The sequence below is a fragment of the Quercus robur genome, chromosome 6 (assembly GCF_932294415.1).
Source record: "Quercus robur chromosome 6, dhQueRobu3.1, whole genome shotgun sequence".
NCBI lineage: Eukaryota > Viridiplantae > Streptophyta > Magnoliopsida > Fagales > Fagaceae > Quercus > Quercus robur.
Genome location: NC_065539.1, coordinates 52012846 through 52032301, shown reverse-complemented (window position 1 = coordinate 52032301; position 19456 = coordinate 52012846). Strand labels below are relative to the sequence as shown.

The window sequence follows — 19456 nt, the reverse complement described above, 5'->3', positions numbered from 1 at the left end:
AAGGTGGTAATGTCACTTTTGGTGATGGGAGCAAATCACATATTAAAGGAAAGGGAATCATCTCTCTACCTGGACTGCCAGACATTGCAAATGTTCTATATGTAGAAGGTATGAAAGTGAACCTGTTGAGCATAAGTCAGATATGCGATCAAGATTTCATGGTACTATTCTCAAAGGGGAAATGCCTTGTCATGGATGAGTCTAGAAAGAAACTCATAAATGGCGTTCGCACTCTAGACAATTGTTATGGCTTGGTTTCTAATGCTGATATTGTGTGCAATAGCATTTGTTTACCTAATGAAAATCTATGGCACTAAAGGATGGGACATACTAGTTACAAACATCTTTCAATTGTATTTAAGCACGAGTCAGTTTTGGGGATACCAAAGCTCAGTAGAGTGAGCAATGTGGTATGCGGACCATGTCAGCTTGAGAAATAGATGAAAGCTAAACATCCGGGCACTTAGACATCTGCTACATCTAGACCATTGGAGCTACTACATCTAGATCTTATGGGTCTAACTAAAATCGAGTCTCTTGGTGGAAAAAGATATATCATGGTTGTGGTAGATGACTTCACTAGATACACTTGGGTCAGCCTTCTATGATCTAAGTCTGATGGTCTTGAGCACATTGAAGCCTTATGCAGAAGATTGAAAAATGAGAAGAGCCTAAAAATTGATCGAATTCGAAGTGATCATGGTAAGGAATTCGAGAACTCATATATGGAGTCCTTTTGCATGAGATCAGGTATATCTCAAGAATTCTCTGCTCTTATTACTCCTCAATAGAATGGTGTAGTAGAAAAGAAGAACATGGTTATTCAAGAGATGGCTAGAGCTATGTTGCACAACAAGGATGTGGCTAGAAACTTGTGGGGAGAAGCCGTTAACACTGCATGTCATATGGTAAATAGGGTGTATTTTAGACCCGGCACCAAGAAGACTCCATATGAGTTATGGAAAGGAAGAAAACCAAATGTGAAGTATTTCAGAATTTTTGGAAGTACTTGTTTCATTCTCAAGTATAGAGAGAATGTGGGGAAATTTGACTCCCGAAGCGATGAAGGAATATTTCTGGGATACTCCTTTACAAGCAAGGCTTATCAGGTATACAACAAAAGAACCATGAAGGTAATGGAAACATTAAATGTTGTTATTGATGAATCTTTGGATTTTGGTTCTGAGAAATTTAGTGAGGAAATCCCCAAAGAGATTCTTCCTCTCGAGCCCAGGGAAGTTCAAGAAATCGTTGAACAAGAGCCCGTGTCCCCTAATACTCCCAATACTCCAAATGTTGTAGAAAATTCAACAGACATATCTACTTCACCCGATTCTAAAACCCATGAAGAGAAAGGACATTCCTCCAGGATCAAATTGAATCATCCTCCTGAAGTTATTGTGGGAAACATGAATGAACTTACACTAAGGAAGTGTACAGTTGATAAATGCGTTGCTAACTTTGTATCTTATTCTTGTTACTTGTCATAGGTTGAACCCATTAAAGTTGAGGAAGCTCTTCGGATGAAAGCTGGGTTGAAGCTATGCATGATGAACTGCTTCAGTTTCAAAGGAATGATGTCTGCACTCTAGTACCTAGATTGGAGGGTGAGCACATCATCGGCACAAAGTGGATATTTCGCAATAAGACTGATGAGGAGGGTAATGTGATCCACAACAAGGCTCGTCTTGTAGCTTAAGGATATTCTCAAATGGAAGGAGTAGACTATGATGAGACATTTGCCCCAGTAGCCCGCATGGAGTCGATCATAATTCTCCTAGCCCTAGTATGTCACTTGAAGTTCAAGCTATACCAAATGGACGTAAAGACTACTTTCTTAAATGGGTTCCTTAAAGAAGATGTCTCTGTGGCTCAACCAAAAGGATTCATTGATTCACACTTTTCGGATCATGTGTTGTATCTCAAGAAGGCACTTTATGATTTAAAGCAAGCTCCTAGAGCTTGGTATGATCGGCTCACACAATATTTGTTGTCACATAGGTTCACAAGAGGAAAGGCTGATCAAACTCTCTTCATTAAAAGGGAAGATGACGAGTTGATAGTTGCTCAAGTCTGTGTTGATGATATCATCTTTGAGTTGACTAAGGATGAACTTGCTCATAGTTTCTCAAAACTTATGCAAGGAGAGTTTGAGATGAGCATGATTAGAGAGCTGACTCACTTCCTTAGGTTGCAGATTCGTCAACAAGATTCAGCTATATTTCTATCTCAATCTAAATATGAAAGAAATCTTATGAAAAAGTTTGGTTTGGAATCTGCTAGTTCTGTTAGAACCTCTATGAGCCCAAATGTTAAACTCACTATTGACTTGTTAGTTAAAAATGTAGATTCATCTCTTTATAAAAGCATGATAAGTAGTCTTCTTTACCTTACTGCTAGTAGACTTGACATTAGTTACACTGTAGGAGTGTGTGCTAGATATCAGGGTAATCCCAAAGAGTCTCATACGATTGCTTTGAAAAGAATCATAAAGTATGTCAAAACCACTGCCGACTTTGGTGTGTGGTACAACAGGGACACAAATGATGTCTTAGCTAGGTATTTTGATGCTAATTAGGATGGGAATGTTGATGATAAAAAGAGTACATCGGGGGTTGTTTCTATGTGGGTAATAATCTTGTCTCCTAGATAAGCAAAAAGCAGAATTTCATCTCATTATCCACTGCAGAGGCTGAGTATATCGTTGCTGGAAGCTGTTGCACCCAACTTCTATGGATGCAAAAACTTCTCCATGATTACGGTATTTGTTAAGAACATATTACTATCTATTGTGACAATACCAGTGCCATCAACATCTCTAAGAACCCGGTTCAACATTCTCGAACCAAACACATAGAGATTCGACATCACTTCATTCGAGAACTTTTCGAAGATGGTACGCTCACTCTTGAATTCATTCACACTGATGATCAAAAGGCTGACTTGTTCACCAAACCTCTTGATAGCAAACAGTTTGAATTCCTTCGCCAAAACATTGGTGTTATCTCCATGGATTGATCTTCTCTTCTCCTCCTTCTTCATGTATTTGCATCTAGTTTTATGCATTGCTTTGTTTAACATGTTTTTGTTTGCTTATTTTTTTCAATTTTGCTTTATTTTGTTTTTCATATAAAAAAAATTGAAAAATTAAAAAAAAAAAAAATACAAAAACAGTGGGTTGTTTTTCATATGTAGGAAAATTTTACCATTTTCACACAAAAACTAAGCTTCATCTGGACTTCTAAAAATCAACTATTGCAAAAAAATTTGCAATAGTGGTACAGTGCAATTCTACCTTTAGAATTGCACTGTAGCTCAATTCTAAAACAAAATAATAGTTTTTAATACTCTCTCTCCTCCTTTTTAACCCTGAAATTTCTCTTTCCTCTCTCATTATTTCTCTTCTTTTCTCTCTCTTCCTTCTCTCTTTCTCATCTACTCTCTGCTCTCTTCAAACCCAAGACCTCGTGCTCTCTCCGATGACCCTCTCTCTCTCTCATCTGGTGGTTGTGGGTTTGTGATTGACATAGGCATGGGTCGGCGTGGGTTTTGATGACGGTGGGTCGTGGGTTTTGATGATGGTGGGTTGTGGGTTTTGATGACAGTGGAGATCGGCGTGGGTTTTGACAAGATCGGCGTGGGTGTTGACAATGATGGAGATCGGCATGGTGGAGATCGGAGGGTGGCGAGATTGGCATGGCGGAGATTGGTGGGTGGCGAGATCGGTGGATTGGGTTTTGATTTTGCTATGAATTTTGAGTTTTGATTTTGCTATTGATTTTGGCATCACGGTGGTGGATGTTTGGAGGTGGTGTGGTTGAGAGGATGGTTGCTGTGTGGTGAGAGTGGCAGAGAGACGAAAATTAGAGAGGATATAATTTGTTTATTATTTGATTGTATAATTTATATTATTTTAATGTATGGTATTGTAAAATAAAAGTTGGGATGCTAGGTGTATTGTAAAATGGTATTGTATAATTGATAAAGTAACTTTTTGGGATAGTAAAATAGGATATGATGGCATTTCCTGATGCGAATGCTCTTAGTAGTAAAAGTTGGGTAAATTGTCAAGCACATAAACAAAAAGGACAAAACAAGGGAAATTGAAAAGCCAAACTAAAACAAAACAAAAGCCAAGAAAGAGGTTCTGGGTTATTTGATGAAGAAGATGAAGAAGTGGGAGGAGAAGGAGATCAGTGAAATGGGACTCCAACAACGTGGCGGTGATTTTCTGGTGGCGACAACAGCATAGTGAGAGACCATAAGTTAATATGTTACTAAAAGAGGGGAGAAAGATATTGGATCTGAAAATTTTTCTTTCTTTTTGATATGAAAATCATGTTCCAGTCCGGTATGATTTTTCTGGCTGAAATGTGATATTTCGTCCGGTATAGTCGGAACAACCCGGAATAACCGGTATTTGAACCGAAACAAAACACAATTTTTTCAATACCGTCTTAAGCTCCGGTAGGGAAAATACCAGCCGTATTGGCTGGTACGGTATTGACTCCATTACACCATTAACATTACTTTTTCATTTATTAATAATTACTTACCACATCAGCCATATGTAAAATTTTTTGTAAAAAATATTTGTATTTCTAGCATTACTAAAAAATTATATATATTTTTATTTATTTATTTAAGCAAACAATTTGATTGCACCAAAAAGTTAGTTGTAGTACATGTTGTTTTTTTTTTTTTTTGAGAAAGTCGTAGTACATGTTCTTAGAGCATCACCAATAGCTTATCTATATCTATTTTTTGGAGAAAAAAATCCCACTGTTCACACTCCAATAGATCCTCTAAATGCAAAATTTTTCCAAATATTTTTTAAAGTTGCTACATTGCTTCTCTAGATATAGAAAACACTGTAGCAACTCTAAACAATATTCTCCCTTGAAATAATACCCAGTTGAATAAAAAAAAATTTCTTTCTCTCTCATTCTTTTTCTCTTTCGTTCTTCACTCTCTTGTGCTTCTCTATCTCAACGGTTACAAACTAAAACATACCACAATCAAAACAAAAACACAAAACCCATTCGAAAGATTTGAAACACAAAAACAATCTTTCTCATAAGCCTAATGAAATCTGAACAATAAAATAAAACTAATCAAACCAGAACAAAAAAAAATAATAAATAAAATGTAGAACACCAATCTGTGTAGAACGCCGATCTCCACTTCTTTGCCAATGATCTATGTGTGTATGAGAGAGAATTTGTGTCACGCCCCAAACCCGATACTCGGATTTGTGACCATGACCGGCATGCTAATATCAAGTTTAAACCTGATAGTAACAAGAATCAACTTAACTTTTAGTAAATTTTTCCAAAATCTTTTCTTTTTCTTTTCAGAATAATTTTCTTTACTTCTTGATATAATTTTTCACTTGATAGTCAGAGCATCTACACCGTACTCAAAATATAACATAATCCACCAGTCATTTAATTTCATACTTTCACATAATACATCTCTTAATACTTTAACATAATACATCTCTTAATACTTTAAGGTATACACTTTCATTAGATCCTAAAATAAACAATGCTACAAATCTAAACATCATTTTGCTAATTTAGGATCTATACATATAAAACTAAAACCAGCTCCTTCCAAACTCGACTAAGGCTCCCTCTGCTCCAAAATAAAACCTACTAACTGAAAGAGTGGAAGGGGTGAGCTACACAACTCAGTAAAGGTAAGATATATGAGAATTCAATAAGAATGCATGTAAATCATTTCATTTTATGATTATTCAGATAGGAGAACATCTTTTCATGCATAGTATTTTATACTATTTATACGCTCTTCATAGGAAAATAATTGTTCTCCTTTTTCTTATCAGATTAATATTACCAAAACCTTTCGGATTAAACTTCTATCATTTTCTACAAAGTCACCACATATATTCTCATTACAAGATAATCATTTTAACGTAAATCAATTAATTGGCAACTTTATATTAAACTAGAAATATCTTGACCCAATAAGAAAACCTTTCTTTATAAACCTCTTTCCAAAAAATATTATAACTTTCATAGTCATAAAACTTAACATTTCATAAAGAAAAGGTATATGATAACTTCTAAACATAACTTGTACTTTCATCAGAAGCTTTACCTTTATAGCATAACAGACTTTCAGAAACTTTTATCTTCAATGAACAGCTTTTCTTTTCATTATAAACTTCTTCTTGCCATGAGAGCTTTCACTTTTCACAATGCATTTAAACAAAATAATTCTCTCATGATTAATAATATAACATAGCTGTTCATAACATATTGGTTAGTCCATGTCTGATAAGCTGTACAGAAAAGGCCTCATCACATTTGGGTGCCCTTATGTGTATGATATTGTCCCCTTTGGAAGGCCTGATGGCACATCTCCTCTAGGTTTTGTTCCTCCCCGCCGTCCGTACACATTGGGGAGAAGGCCTTATTCAGATTAGAGTTACGGGCAACCCCATTTCCTTTACTTTAAATGGCCTAGAGTTACAGGTAGCCCCATTTCCTCTACTTTAAATGGCCAAACATATAACATTTTTCCATGGAAAGCCAGTAATTAACCCCTACTAGCCGAGTTCAGATCACCAGAGGACATAACCCGAAAACATTTCATAGTTTTACATCATACTGAAACTTCTTATTTTGCATAACATTTCATAATAATAACATATCCATTCTTTTCTTTAAACATCATGTTCGTGGAATCAATAATAGCATCAATATGCTTAAATCATATACATAAGTTTTTCGAAAGCTCACGAACATATCTTTGTCAGAATAATTATTACATGTCATATCTCTAATCAAAAACATTTTAATGCATAATATATTTTAAAATAACCTCATGACTTACCAAATGCCTATATAACTTATCCCTTACTTGAAAGCAGAGGAACTGAGAGCCTACAGTCGACGGAGCTTAAACTTGGATACTGGTAACACCTAAACCATAAATCAAAGCTTATTACTATCTATAATTTCCTTGTCATAGACTTACACATTCATCTCAAAGCCTATCTCTTAGAATCAAGGAAGTCCTAATCCCACCTCAAAGAGGTTCACACAAACACAAAATGCATTCATCAGACAACATGATGTACTAAATCATAGAGAAACCAATTCATAAAATTTATATATGATTCTAACACACCAAAGGATGAGCATATTAAATTATAGCTCAAAACATTCACCCTAACTTTAGAATTAAATCCTCAAAGTTAGGCATGTCCCTTACTGTTCACTGTTCTATTCCAGCAGCATATGACCCATTTGTAAAATACAAACGGGCAGTCCAAATACATCCAATTGTCATGAAATTTTACATAACTACTCCCCTGTATGTCCAGTATGTACCATAAAATTTCGGAGTCAAAGCATAAACCAATAATTTACTAAAAATCACACAAGACAGTATACTCAAAACTGTCCTGACAGAATTTCTTGTAACTTACAAATTAAGCCATTATTTTTATGTTCATCCAAATGCTGTGAGACCACTTCTATAAAAACCATGTATGCCTTAGAATTCATAAAAACTACACCTTGCATCCTAATTCATAAAATACGATTTAATACAGAATTTTCTTGTAGTAAACATCAAATCTGTCACAGAGACAGCTTCAGTACATAATCTTACAAAATCATCAACAAATAGCAATAGGTCTTAATTTAATTTGGGTATTTTTATACCTATAGTATACATATTAAAATACCCTAATAAGCATTAATTCAATTGATCAAAATATCATCAAACCTTCAATCACTAAAACAGAATCTTAATTCAGCCTATAAAATTAGGATAGAAGATAAAGAAATAGAAATAAACAAATGAAGGTTTGATTACTTACCCACAAACTTGGAAGCTGAAATTTTAGTGTTAACCCTTTAATTTCTTCTTTAGAGAGGAATATATTGTGTTGGTGAGAAAGGGAGGGCTGCCGTGTAGAAGCAAAGGAAGAAGAGAGAAAGAAGAACAAAGAAAGAGGAAAAGGAGTAGAGAAAGAGGGGCTGGACTTCTGATCTGATGCAGCCAAGAAAATAAGAAAAGTGTGAAGACTTTTGGGGCAGCAAAATCAGATAAGAGAAGTGGAAAATTGGGGTGGATACGTGTATGGCTAGGGAAAGAAATATCCCACCCACTTTCAACTTTCTTTCATTCACACTCATTTACAAATAATAATATCACTTTACACACACACATATATATATCCTTACCTTTATAAAGTTATATCCATCACATTAAAAGAGTATATATGTTCTATAATATCTCATGCATCATACATAGTTAAAACACCAACAACTCTATATATATATATATATATATCTCATGTATCATGCTTAATTAAAATACTAGCTATGTATGTAATAACTTAACCCACTTAATATATTTTTGTACATGCTAAGTATATATTTATAATACAAATAGCCATTTCAATTATTTATAATCTTTACAATTTCTTATTCAATGACATTATAAAATAATATGTTTATTAAATACTTTTATATTAATTTTTGTAAGTAAGTGGCTTAAAATATTAATAATACTTAACCACTTAAACACATAGTTTAATTATAAAAAATTGGGTCAGGGTGTTACAATTTGTTTCTGTGAGATAGAGGGAGAGAAATTTGTGTGTGTAAGAGAAAGAGAAAGAAAGAGAGAGGGAGAAGTGGTTATGTTCTGGAGTCTGGAGCTCAAGAACTAGAAAAACAAAAAGTCAAAAAAAGAGTGAAGGTAGATATAGGGGCAGGTGTAAGTGTGTGGAGGAGAAAAAACAAGAGAAAAAAAAAGAAAGAAAAAACGTATGGATGAAAAAAAAAAAAAAAAAACTAAAGAAAGAAATGAAAAATAATATAAGAAATAAGAAGTCAAAATTGAATAACATTACTACGATATTTTCACAATACTTTCATAATAAAGTTTAAGTGACAGATTATTATTAGTTGATATTGGTTGAGTAAAAAAATAATTTAAATGATGGGTTCAAATTAGAACTAGTAACAACTTACCATATAAGATTTTGTTGTGAAAGTATTGCGAAAAAATGTTATAGACGCAACATTTCTCATTAAAAAAAAAATCGTTAATGTTGTTTGGAATTTGAAAAATATAGATGAATTAAGAAATATTAAAAAAAGAATAAAGAAATAATGAAGAAATAATATTTTAATGGAATAGAGAGTAGTTATTGGTAAATAAAAATGTGGTGTTAATGGTAGGTTTAGATGAAAACCAATAAAAAACTAGACATATCAATAGTTTATAAAAATGTTGTAAAATAATTTGTATTTGTAGCATTACTCATAAAAATAAAAATCCCTTAAGAAATATTACCATTTGAGAAATTTGATTATTGAAAATTTTGAAAAAGTTTTTCTTTTTTTTTTCAATATAGTTGTTAAAAATTTTAAAAATATAGTTGTTGGGAATGAACATAGGAAGAATAAATGATGATTAAAAAAAGAATAAAAAATGAATGAAGAAATAATATATAAATGAGATGGAGAAAATGATAGAAAATCTGTACGTTAACTAAAAAGTCATATATATTAAACTGTGTAAGCATGAATATATCTTGGGCATTAACTAAAAAGTCAATACAAAATAATATGGATTTAGTCACATTTGATCTTTTTCATCAGCTGAATTCAACCTTAACATAGTTACACGGTCTAGCCACCAATCCATCTTGGACAGCCCAGCTTAAGCAACCAAGCAAAGGCAGTGATGATTTCTTTTTAATCTACCTAAAGACCAATCAACTCATTAATTAATCATATATATTAAACTGTGTAAGCATATATCATGGGCATTAACTAAAAAGTCAATACAAAATAATATGGATTTAGTCACATTTGATCTTTTTCATCAATTGAATTCAACCTTAACACGGTTACTTGATCTAGCCACCAATCCATCTCGAACAGCCCAACTTAAGCAACCAAGCAAAGGCGGTGATGATTTCTTCTTAACCTACCCAAAGACCAATCAACTTATTAATTAGTCAAATATATTAAACCATGTAAGCAAGAATATATCTTGGGCATTAACTAAAAATTCAATACAAAATAATATGGATTTAGTCACATTTGATCTTTTTCATTAGCTGAATTCAACCTTAACACAATTACTCGGATTAGCCACCAATCCATCTCGAATAGCCCAGCTTGAGCAACCAAGCAAAGGCGGTCATGATTTCATCTTAACCTACCTAAAGACCAATCAACTCATTAATTAATCATATATATTAAACCGTGTAAGCATGAATATATCTTAGGCATTAACTAAGAAGTCAATACAAAATAATATGGATTTAGTCACATTTGATCTTTTTCATTAGCTGAATTCAACCTTAACATGGTTACTCGGTCCAGCCACCAATCCATCTCGGACAGCCCAGCTTGAGCAACCAAGCAAAGGCGGTGATGATTTCATCTTAACCTACCCAAGCACCAATCAACTCATTAATTAATCATATATATTAAACCATGTAAACATGAATATATCTTGGGGATTAACTAAAAAGTCAATACAAAATAATATGGATTTAGTCACATTTGATCTTTTTTATCAGCTGAATTCAACCTTAACACGGTTACTCGGTCCAGTCACCAATCCATCTCAGACAACCTAGCTTGAGCAACCAAGCAAAGGCGGTGATGATTTCATCTTAACCTACCCAAACACCAATCAACTAATTAATTAATCATATATATTAAAAAAAAATCATGTCAATAATTACAACTCTCCATGATGAAAAGGATTTAGAAAAATAGCCATAAAAAGATCTTACATAAATGAAAGAAAAACAACATAGATGTGATATATGAAAAATATTTCTTTATTTCAAATAATATTTACTGACTTAATCATCGGATGTTCATTGATGAGCGCTACATCAATGGCCATATATAATTTATTTTATTTTATTTTATTTTTTTGTAGGTGTCTATTGTCCACATCGGCTGTACAACTAATTATTTGAATAATGTATCATAAAAGATAGCAAATTAAGTCTAAAAAGCTTATCAACAAGGTTAGGTATTGGCTTTAATCTGAAAAATTGTATGCTTCCTACTATGTCAAAAAATTCTTATTAGTATCATGGGAGAAATAGTCAGATTTGAATATCAAAAAGTTTCATATTAAGCATAAGAGCACTCATATTAGTTAATGTATAATATTATAAAGGGTAAATTATGCTCATCAAACTCCAAAAAATCATCCATATCAATCTATGTAAACTTCTATAAATTTGAATTGTTGCTACACAATCTTGTAAATATACACTATTATTATTAATATACAAATCTAAGTTTTAATACTTTTTTACTCATATGCAAAGAGAAAAAGAGGAAGAGAGAGAGAGAGAGAGAGAGAGAGAGAGAAATTGATTTGAAGGAGTAATAAATAAATTGATAAAAAAATGATATTTTAATAAATGTAGTATGAAATAGATAACATGATACAAGTATTTTTATAAATATGATTATATAAAATGAGTTTTACTAACATGTACCCTTAGGGCATACAATATTAAACTATTTTATGAAATTTTTTATGGAAAAAATAAAAAATTACAAATTCTTTTTTAGAACTTTTTCAATTCCCTGTAAAATGTTTCTAAAATGAATTATTAATGTTTTCTTTAAAGATATATATTAACCGGATCCATATAAAATAAATAAAAATTATCATCAAATTAAGAAATTTGTCAAAAAAGTTAGTCATTTTTTTTAAATTTTTCTATAAAAAGTTTCATAAAATAATTTACTAATATATGTCTTAAAGGTATAAATTAATAAAACCCAAATAAAAGATAAAAAAGAAATGAAATTATCTTATTTGAGACAGTAGTCTTTGACTAGTCACTAGGCTAAGATTCTGTAAACTTTCACATCATAGAAAAATGAAAAGGCATGTAGGCTATATCCCTTGCACAACTAGCAAAGAAACCTTGATAGAGGATGCAACAAATTCGACTAAATTTGCGTTAATTAGTTCAAACGGCTCCCACCAGCCAGATTGTTAATTTAATGCAGAAGAACTTAGTGTGTGTTTATTTCCAAGAATAAAGCATGCATGTTCGACTATGCTTCCTCTTGTATTTTTTTAGTGAAGAACACACTACTGTTTGAAAATAATTTATTTAGTTTTTTGCTGTACTGTTAATAAAATATAATAGAAAAAAGAAGAAGAAGAAATAAACTAGCTTATAATTATAATCCAAAAGCATACAAAGTCAGCAAAGAAATGAAGCACTGAGTCACTGACCCTACACTACGTACAGTACGTAAGAACATATGTAATAATAACGACAGCCAATTAAGTCCTCAAATTTTAGAATCGGTCATGTCTGTCATGAAAAACATGTCAAAATACTATTCTCGGCATGTGTCTTTCTTGATTAAAAATTATCAGCTTCTTCCATCATACTTGATAAGGAAAAGAAAGATCGACATTGTAATGTCTAAGGTAGATCTATACACAACATTGACAATTGAAATTAATATATATATATATAACTGCCCTAACCAATTGACGTTGTTCCCCTAAATAATCTATTTGCTATGTTAGGTAATTTTAACTAATACAAAGAAAGAAATATATAAAAAGTGGTAAGCCAAGTCAAACAATCTCTCTATCACAAATCTCAAAATCAACCACATGCAGATTGAACATTATTTAAATTAATTTTACCTTCCTATACCGAAACCATTTACTCGGAGAAAGAAGACCATTACCTCTATTTAAGGATGCAATGCTTGTGTTGGAAAAGTATGTAGTAGAGCAAAGAAACAGAGAGAGAGAGAGAGAGAGAGAGAGAGAGAGAGAGAGAGAGAGAGAGAGAGAGATGAATACTAATTTGAGTTCCCACTTTATCTTTATAGCAGTGTTTGGGCTTCTAGGAGTTTGTCATGGACAGTTGAGAATGCATTTTTATGAGGAGAGCTGTCCCCATGCTGAGGAAATTGTGAAGGAAATCATATGGAACCGTGTGGCAAGCAATTCAACTTTGCCTGCCAAGTTTCTGAGGATGCATTTTCATGATTGTTTTGTCAGGGTAATTCATCTCTCTCCCTTCTCTCTCTTTTCATGAATTATGCCCCTCCTTATGATACACGTCCTAAAATTACAATAAATCTAAGAATACAATATTTTTTACAACTATTAACATGACTTTTTATAATTGACACATAATAAAAGTATTGTCACTAGTAAACTTAGGTGGAAGTGATATTTTTTAAATCATAACGGGTCATGTTAGTTACATTCATAGCTAGCATTCATTTCTCATACTAGGAGACACATGCATTGTTATATGTTTACCAGACATTTAAGGTCTTGAATGGTTATAATGTGTCAGGGTTGTGATGGTTCTGTACTGATAGACTCTACCCAAAATAACTTGGCTGAGAAGGCAGCAGTTCCAAACCTATCTTTGGCAGGATTTGACATAATAGATGAGGTGAAGGCTGAGCTAGAGAACACTTGTCCTGGAGTAGTTTCTTGTGCAGATATTGTTGCTTTGGCTGCTAGAGACTCGGTTTCCTACCAAGTAAGTATTGGAAATATTCTAGTGTGACTTGGAAACAAAAGAGTAGCACAAGTGGGATGTGTTTGGTTTGAAAAGCCAGGCCAAGCTGGTGAAGTTGATGTTTTTAACCAAATTCATGAGTAAGATTTTATTTCTAATATATCTAACAGTGTATAAAATGTCATGTCATTTATAATTTTATATGATATGATGCTACAAATATATATATATATATATATATATATAGATTTCTGATATTTATTTAAAATTACGAAACTGATCCGTTTCAAATGAAGAGGATACTTTTTGAGTTTTGCACCAGTTCACCTAGTTTATGTTATCTTTTAAGGGAAAATCTACCTTTTTAGTTTCTATAAATTAATTTTGCTAGCAAGATGCTATACCTCAAGCTCTTTCTGTCGTCTTCTTTTTTAAATAACATACTGAATTTTAGCATTAGGTATAATCAAGTGCTTGTGGAAACGATTGCAGTTTCAAAGACCAATTTGGGATGTACTTACCGGTAGAAGGGATGGAATCATATCACGCCAGTCAGAGGCTCTTGCCAACATCCCATCACCATTCTTCAATTTCACCACCTTGAAACAATCTTTTGCTAACAAAAGCCTCACAGTTCATGATCTTGTTGTTTTATCAGGTAAATATTCTGTGGGGGGGGGGGGGGGGGGGGGGGGAAGGTTTATATAATAAACTTGGAATATGATAACATGGTTTCAATAATTCTGTGTTCACAAAGTATTATTATATTACAAATGTAGATGTAAAATTTAAGCCCTATTGCTAGTAGTCTTAAGTAGTAACAATCTATTTCTTTCAAAATGATATCTTGAGCTGTGTCCAAAAGATTTATAAATGAATTTTGGTTAGGTGGACATACAATTGGTGTTGGGCATTGCAATTTCTTCAGCAAAAGGCTATACAATTTCACAGGAAAAAATGATGAAAATGATGAAGATCCTTCTCTAAACTCAACCTATGATGCTTTCTTGAAAACCCAATGCAAAAGCCTCTCAAACAATGTAACTACTGTGCCAATGGATCCTGGAAGCCCCCTATCCTTTGACAACAATTATTTCAATATCTTGAAGCAAAACGAAGGTCTTTTCCAATCTGATGCTGCACTTTTAACTGACAGTGAAGCTACCTACAATGTCAATGAGCTGCTTAACTCTCAGAATTTTTTCACGGAGTTTGCTCAATCAATTATGAAGATGGGAGCCATTCAAGTGCTTACAGGAAGTTCGGGAGAGATTAGGAAGAACTGTAGTGTGGTGAATCCTTGAGAGCTAGTTGGTTTATAAGTGTGACAAGTGAGTTATTATTCACTTTTTGTGGTATTATGAATAGTTTTATTGATGTACCTGTTATGAACTTATCGTAAGGCCAAGCAAGATTATCCATCAATAAAAATCTTATCTCACTTTATGTATTTTACTTTATACCATACCAATGTCTATCACATCTCTATCATAAAAAATAAAAATTGTCTATCACATCTCTATCTCTCTCTATAAAGTAACCAAAGTTTAACATTAAAAAAAAAAAAAAAAAAAAAAATTCAAACGCATAACATACTACAATTTGTGGAGCATATATAATTTGAAACACTATTGAGTGTTGACAAATAAATTTTACTCGGTTATCTATATGCGTTTTCTGTCTGGATGTATTATTTAGAAAGTACTGTGCATGTTATGTTACTTGAAGAATGGATCTAATGGCAGGACTTAGTGAAATTAATTTCGTAATACATTCAGGAATTAACCTCATGACAGCAGCCCATGAATAAACTATTAATCACACGGTTTAAATTATCTGAATTATGATGATGATTCTCAAGTTAACCAACTATTCATCTATGCGTATTGATGAGCAAATAAGTAGATTTTTCCGCCTTCTCAAAGCTCATATCAAGAACAAAGAACTGTGTTAGGTTCTAAAGACTTAGAATTTTATGTATTTAGAACTCTAATGTGTATTGTTGGCAAACCATGATCAAAACAAGATGTTTAGTCGTGTTTAGACTTGCTCAAAGTTGGTTCATTTATGTAAAGTTGGAATAAGCTGATGCAGAAATCATTTATGCTTCTCGGCCTGATTCGATTGATCGAAGCTTAGGCTCGATCAAATCGAAAATCGAGTCAGATGCATTTTCTGTAGAATTCCAACTCAGCCCTAGTTTGTTTTAAAACGTTTAGGGTTTTCTAATTTGCCCTAGGTATGTAAGGCAAACCCTAGCCACGTTTTAGTGTTGCTCATATTGCTGTTTGTGTAAATCTCTTGTGAGATCTGTGAGAAGCTTTCCTTTACACAAGCTTAGGATTATCAAGAAGAAGATTTCTTCAAGAGCTTGATGATCATTCAGTTGCTGCCATAAGAATTTAAAGAAACATAAGCGGGTGTGCTTGTACTTGCTGGAGAATCCAAGAAAGAAGGAGTCTGTGGTTTCGGAACTTGCACGTGGTCGTGTCAATAAGTTTCTACTGGTGGGTAGTAATAGGATGTTAGTGGTCTAAGTCCTGTTGAACAACTTCAATTCTTTCATAGTGGATTCAGGTTTACCTTGAGGATAGTTAGGTTAAATCCTCCCCAGGTTTTTACCGGTTTGGTTTCCTGGGTGATCATATCATTGTGTTATTTATCTTTTCGCTGCTTTGCATGATATGATTGTTTGATTGTGATAACCTAGATTTGGAATTTGGACTAAGTAACAACTTGACTAATTACCTAGGTTAATTGTGTTTTTAAGGGATCTAAAAAACTATCAAACTGAATAGGTAAACTGTAAAAAAGATAAATAACCAAAAAAAGAAATCAAAAGATAAATAACTATCATGGTACAGTAGCAGATGGCGAAGAGAGTTGAACCCAAGCATTTTCCTCTTTGTAAGCAACACCCCCCTCACAAGAGGCTTCACACGTATACGCAGCAATAGTTGCCCAATCGAGAGAGTCAACTTCATTAATCACACTGAATAAAAAAAGCAGGCAAGATCTGAAATCACCAACAAAATAGACACCAACCAAAGGTTTCATTTAGTTTAATTGGAGAAATTGACCGAGTGAAAAGATAGACTGTAACATGTAAAAGAAACATTTTATGGAAATTTTATAAAGGCGCAATGTGCATACCTAGAACTCAAAACAAAGAGGACCAGCGTAGTAATTGCATTTAGGAATAACAGCTTTCGATGGCTGACCACTTGACATAGGCCAAAGGGGTTTAGCCCCACCATTCCTACAATACCTGATATTTTGAAACAAACAAAAATTACCCATCTTTGTATAATGAAGAGGGAGAAGGCTATAAGTGGATTCAAACAAAAAGCAGCAAGGACTAATGACCAATGATGACTTTACCATATATAAAGATTATTTTAAGGGCCGTAAAAGGTTGCGCAAGTGTAAAGCAAAATTGTGTTCATGCAAATTGTGATCGAAGACAAAATTTGCCCTAGTTCATCTTTCTCTTGAAGAAACTGTTGTGTTTGTACACCTTAGGGTTTTGTGACCAAGGAGTTTCGTGATATTCATTGTGTGATGAACTGGAGAACTTTGCAGCCAACATCTTTCTCAAGTTGGTGATCAAGTCGCCTACTGGGATTTGCGCATCTATTGGTTAGTCATGTACTCGGAGTCATGCATTGAAAATGAGAGATTGTCATTACAGAACAAGTCCAATTAAGTATTGGGGTAACGGTTCAACTGTAAGTTAGTATAAGGTACTGAGATTCCTTTACTTGTAACTACTTGTTTTGATAATAGTGGATTCTCGGGAGTGGTGACCTTAAAATCACCCGGTGGGGTTTTTTCCGTGTAGATTTTCCCCATTCGTAAACAAATAACCGTGTCAATTTAATTTCCGCTGCACTTTAGCTTATTGGTGATTTGTTTGTGCTACCACACGCCTTGCATGTTAATTAACTTAATTAATTCACTGTGTGGCGTCCTGGTCACTTGTCCCTCCGTGATCATACAGGAGTTTTACTCCAATATGCTTCAGTACCTCATTTCTTCTCTCGCGTTCGAGGTACGCACATCATAGTTACTCCGGAGATTGTTTCCAAGGTACCACACGTCCCTAAGGTAGCGCATCTTGACTACCTTGGCTATAAGCATCTGAGGACAGTGTCCAAAGACGAACTCTCGTCTCACTTTTGTGAGACACCTTCTTCTTGGGGTGATCGTCAAAACACCCCTTGCTTGGGCTTTACAAAAGATCCGAGGTTTCTTAACATGGTGATGACATTCGTTCTTCATCCTTTATCTCACTATAACTCCATTACAGAGCCTCGTGCTCAATTTTTGTTGTCCTTATTAGAGGATATCTCTATCGACTTCCCTTCTCACTTTATTCTATCCCTCATAGATGTCTATAGGGATACGACGACCTGTGATAAGCTCATTGTTTCATTTGGCTATCACGTAGATACTTCGCCATTTTTCCGTCCCCTTTCCCGTCTCTCCTCATTTTTTTGTGATGGGTGCCATAAACGCTACTATCGTTCGACAGAGCGAGGCACAGCTCAGATCGAGGTAGCCCCAGACAAATACAGTAGCTCCTCCAGCTTCTACCGCTCCATCCACCTCCGCCCCTTCATCATCTGCAGGTGGAGTGATGCTTGAGGCCATCATGGCACAGCTTGTACGCATGAATGCTCACTTTGACACTTTCAGTGATGATTTGTGTTAGGTGAACACCCGTGTCGATCGTATCGCACAACGACAGGGTGCCATGGGTGGTTTCACTGCTGATTCTTCTTCTTCTCCACCAGCGTCCAAGGATGAGAGTGACGATGGCTCCGGCAGTGAGAATGATGGTGCTAGCTCACCTAGTGATGATGAGATGTCTACTTTATGTACTTGCCCTTTGTCACTCGTGACAAAAAGAGGGAGTAGTTTTGAGATGAGAGTAGTCATACTCATAGGGGAAGGATTAGTATAGGAGTTTTTGTGATAGGGGGAGTGTGTATATGAGGGATGTAGTGAGGATTCTTGTATCTTTTCTTTTCTTTCTATTTTAGATACATTATCTCTTGTACATTGGTCTTGTGACCACTTGACATACATTGTACTTATATTTGGTTTATATATATATTGATGTATGTTATTCACCTATCTTTCCATGTGTTGTTTCTTTTCTCTCTTTATACACATTGTTTGTTTTTAGACCCCTTAAAAGACAATTGGATTAACCTAGTTAATTAGCCAAGTTATTTACTTAGTCCAAATTCCAAATCTAGGTTATCACAATCAAACAAACATATCATACATAGCAGCGGAAATATAAATAACACAATGATATGATGACCCAGGAAACCACACCGGTAAAAACCTAGGGAGGATTTAACCTAACTATCCTCAAGATAAACCTGAATCCACTATGAAAGAATCAAAATTTTACAATAGGACTTAGACCACTAACATCCTATTGCTACCCACCAGAAGAAACTTACTGACACGACCACGTGTAAGCTTCGAGACCACGGACTCCTTCTTTCTTGGATTCTCCAGCAAGTACAAGCACACCCGCTTGGGTTTCTTTAAGCTTTTTAGTGTAGCAATTGAATGATCATCAAGCTCTCAATAGAATCTCCTTCTTGATAATCCTAAGCATGTGTGAAGGCAACCACCTTTAGATCTCACAAGATATTCACACACACAGCAAAATAGAGTTAACTCAAAAACGTAGCTAGGGTTTGCCTTTTATACTTAGGACAAAACATAAAACCCAACACGTTTTAATAAGCTAGGGCTGAGTTGGAAAAATCTGCAGAAAAAACATTATGCCCGAGATTCGATCGATTGAGCCAGGTCGAAAGTCACTAATACTTCTGCAACCACTCGATTCCAACTTTACATACAACGCATACACTTTGACCAAGTCTA

The 19456-nt window shown here is 34.1% G+C and overlaps 2 protein-coding genes and 1 long non-coding RNA gene across 5 annotated transcripts in view; 2 read left to right on the top strand and 1 right to left on the bottom strand.

Annotated features, from left to right (window-relative positions):
* Nucleotides 1–19456, top strand: part of LOC126689388 (G-type lectin S-receptor-like serine/threonine-protein kinase LECRK3) — a 95620-nt gene that overhangs the window by 19505 nt on the left and 56659 nt on the right. The gene's annotated exons all lie outside the window — the stretch shown is intronic.
* On the bottom strand, nt 5428–8184 carry LOC126689396 (uncharacterized). 2 transcript variants are annotated; one of them, XR_007644512.1, is made up of 3 exons: nt 7856–8184; nt 6124–6950; nt 5428–5661 (listed from the first exon to the last, which is right to left on the bottom strand). It is a non-coding gene; the product is annotated as an uncharacterized LOC126689396 (long non-coding RNA). The 2 variants fall into 2 exon arrangements; XR_007644511.1 differs by having other exon boundaries at nt 6862–6950; nt 7856–8175.
* Nucleotides 12781–15006, top strand: LOC126689392 (peroxidase 3-like). Its single transcript, XM_050384570.1, has 4 exons — nt 12781–13072; nt 13376–13567; nt 14039–14204; nt 14435–15006. The coding sequence occupies exons 1-4, from the start codon at nt 12863–12865 to the stop codon at nt 14848–14850; spliced, it is 984 nt and encodes a 327-aa protein (XP_050240527.1). The 5' UTR covers nt 12781–12862; the 3' UTR covers nt 14851–15006.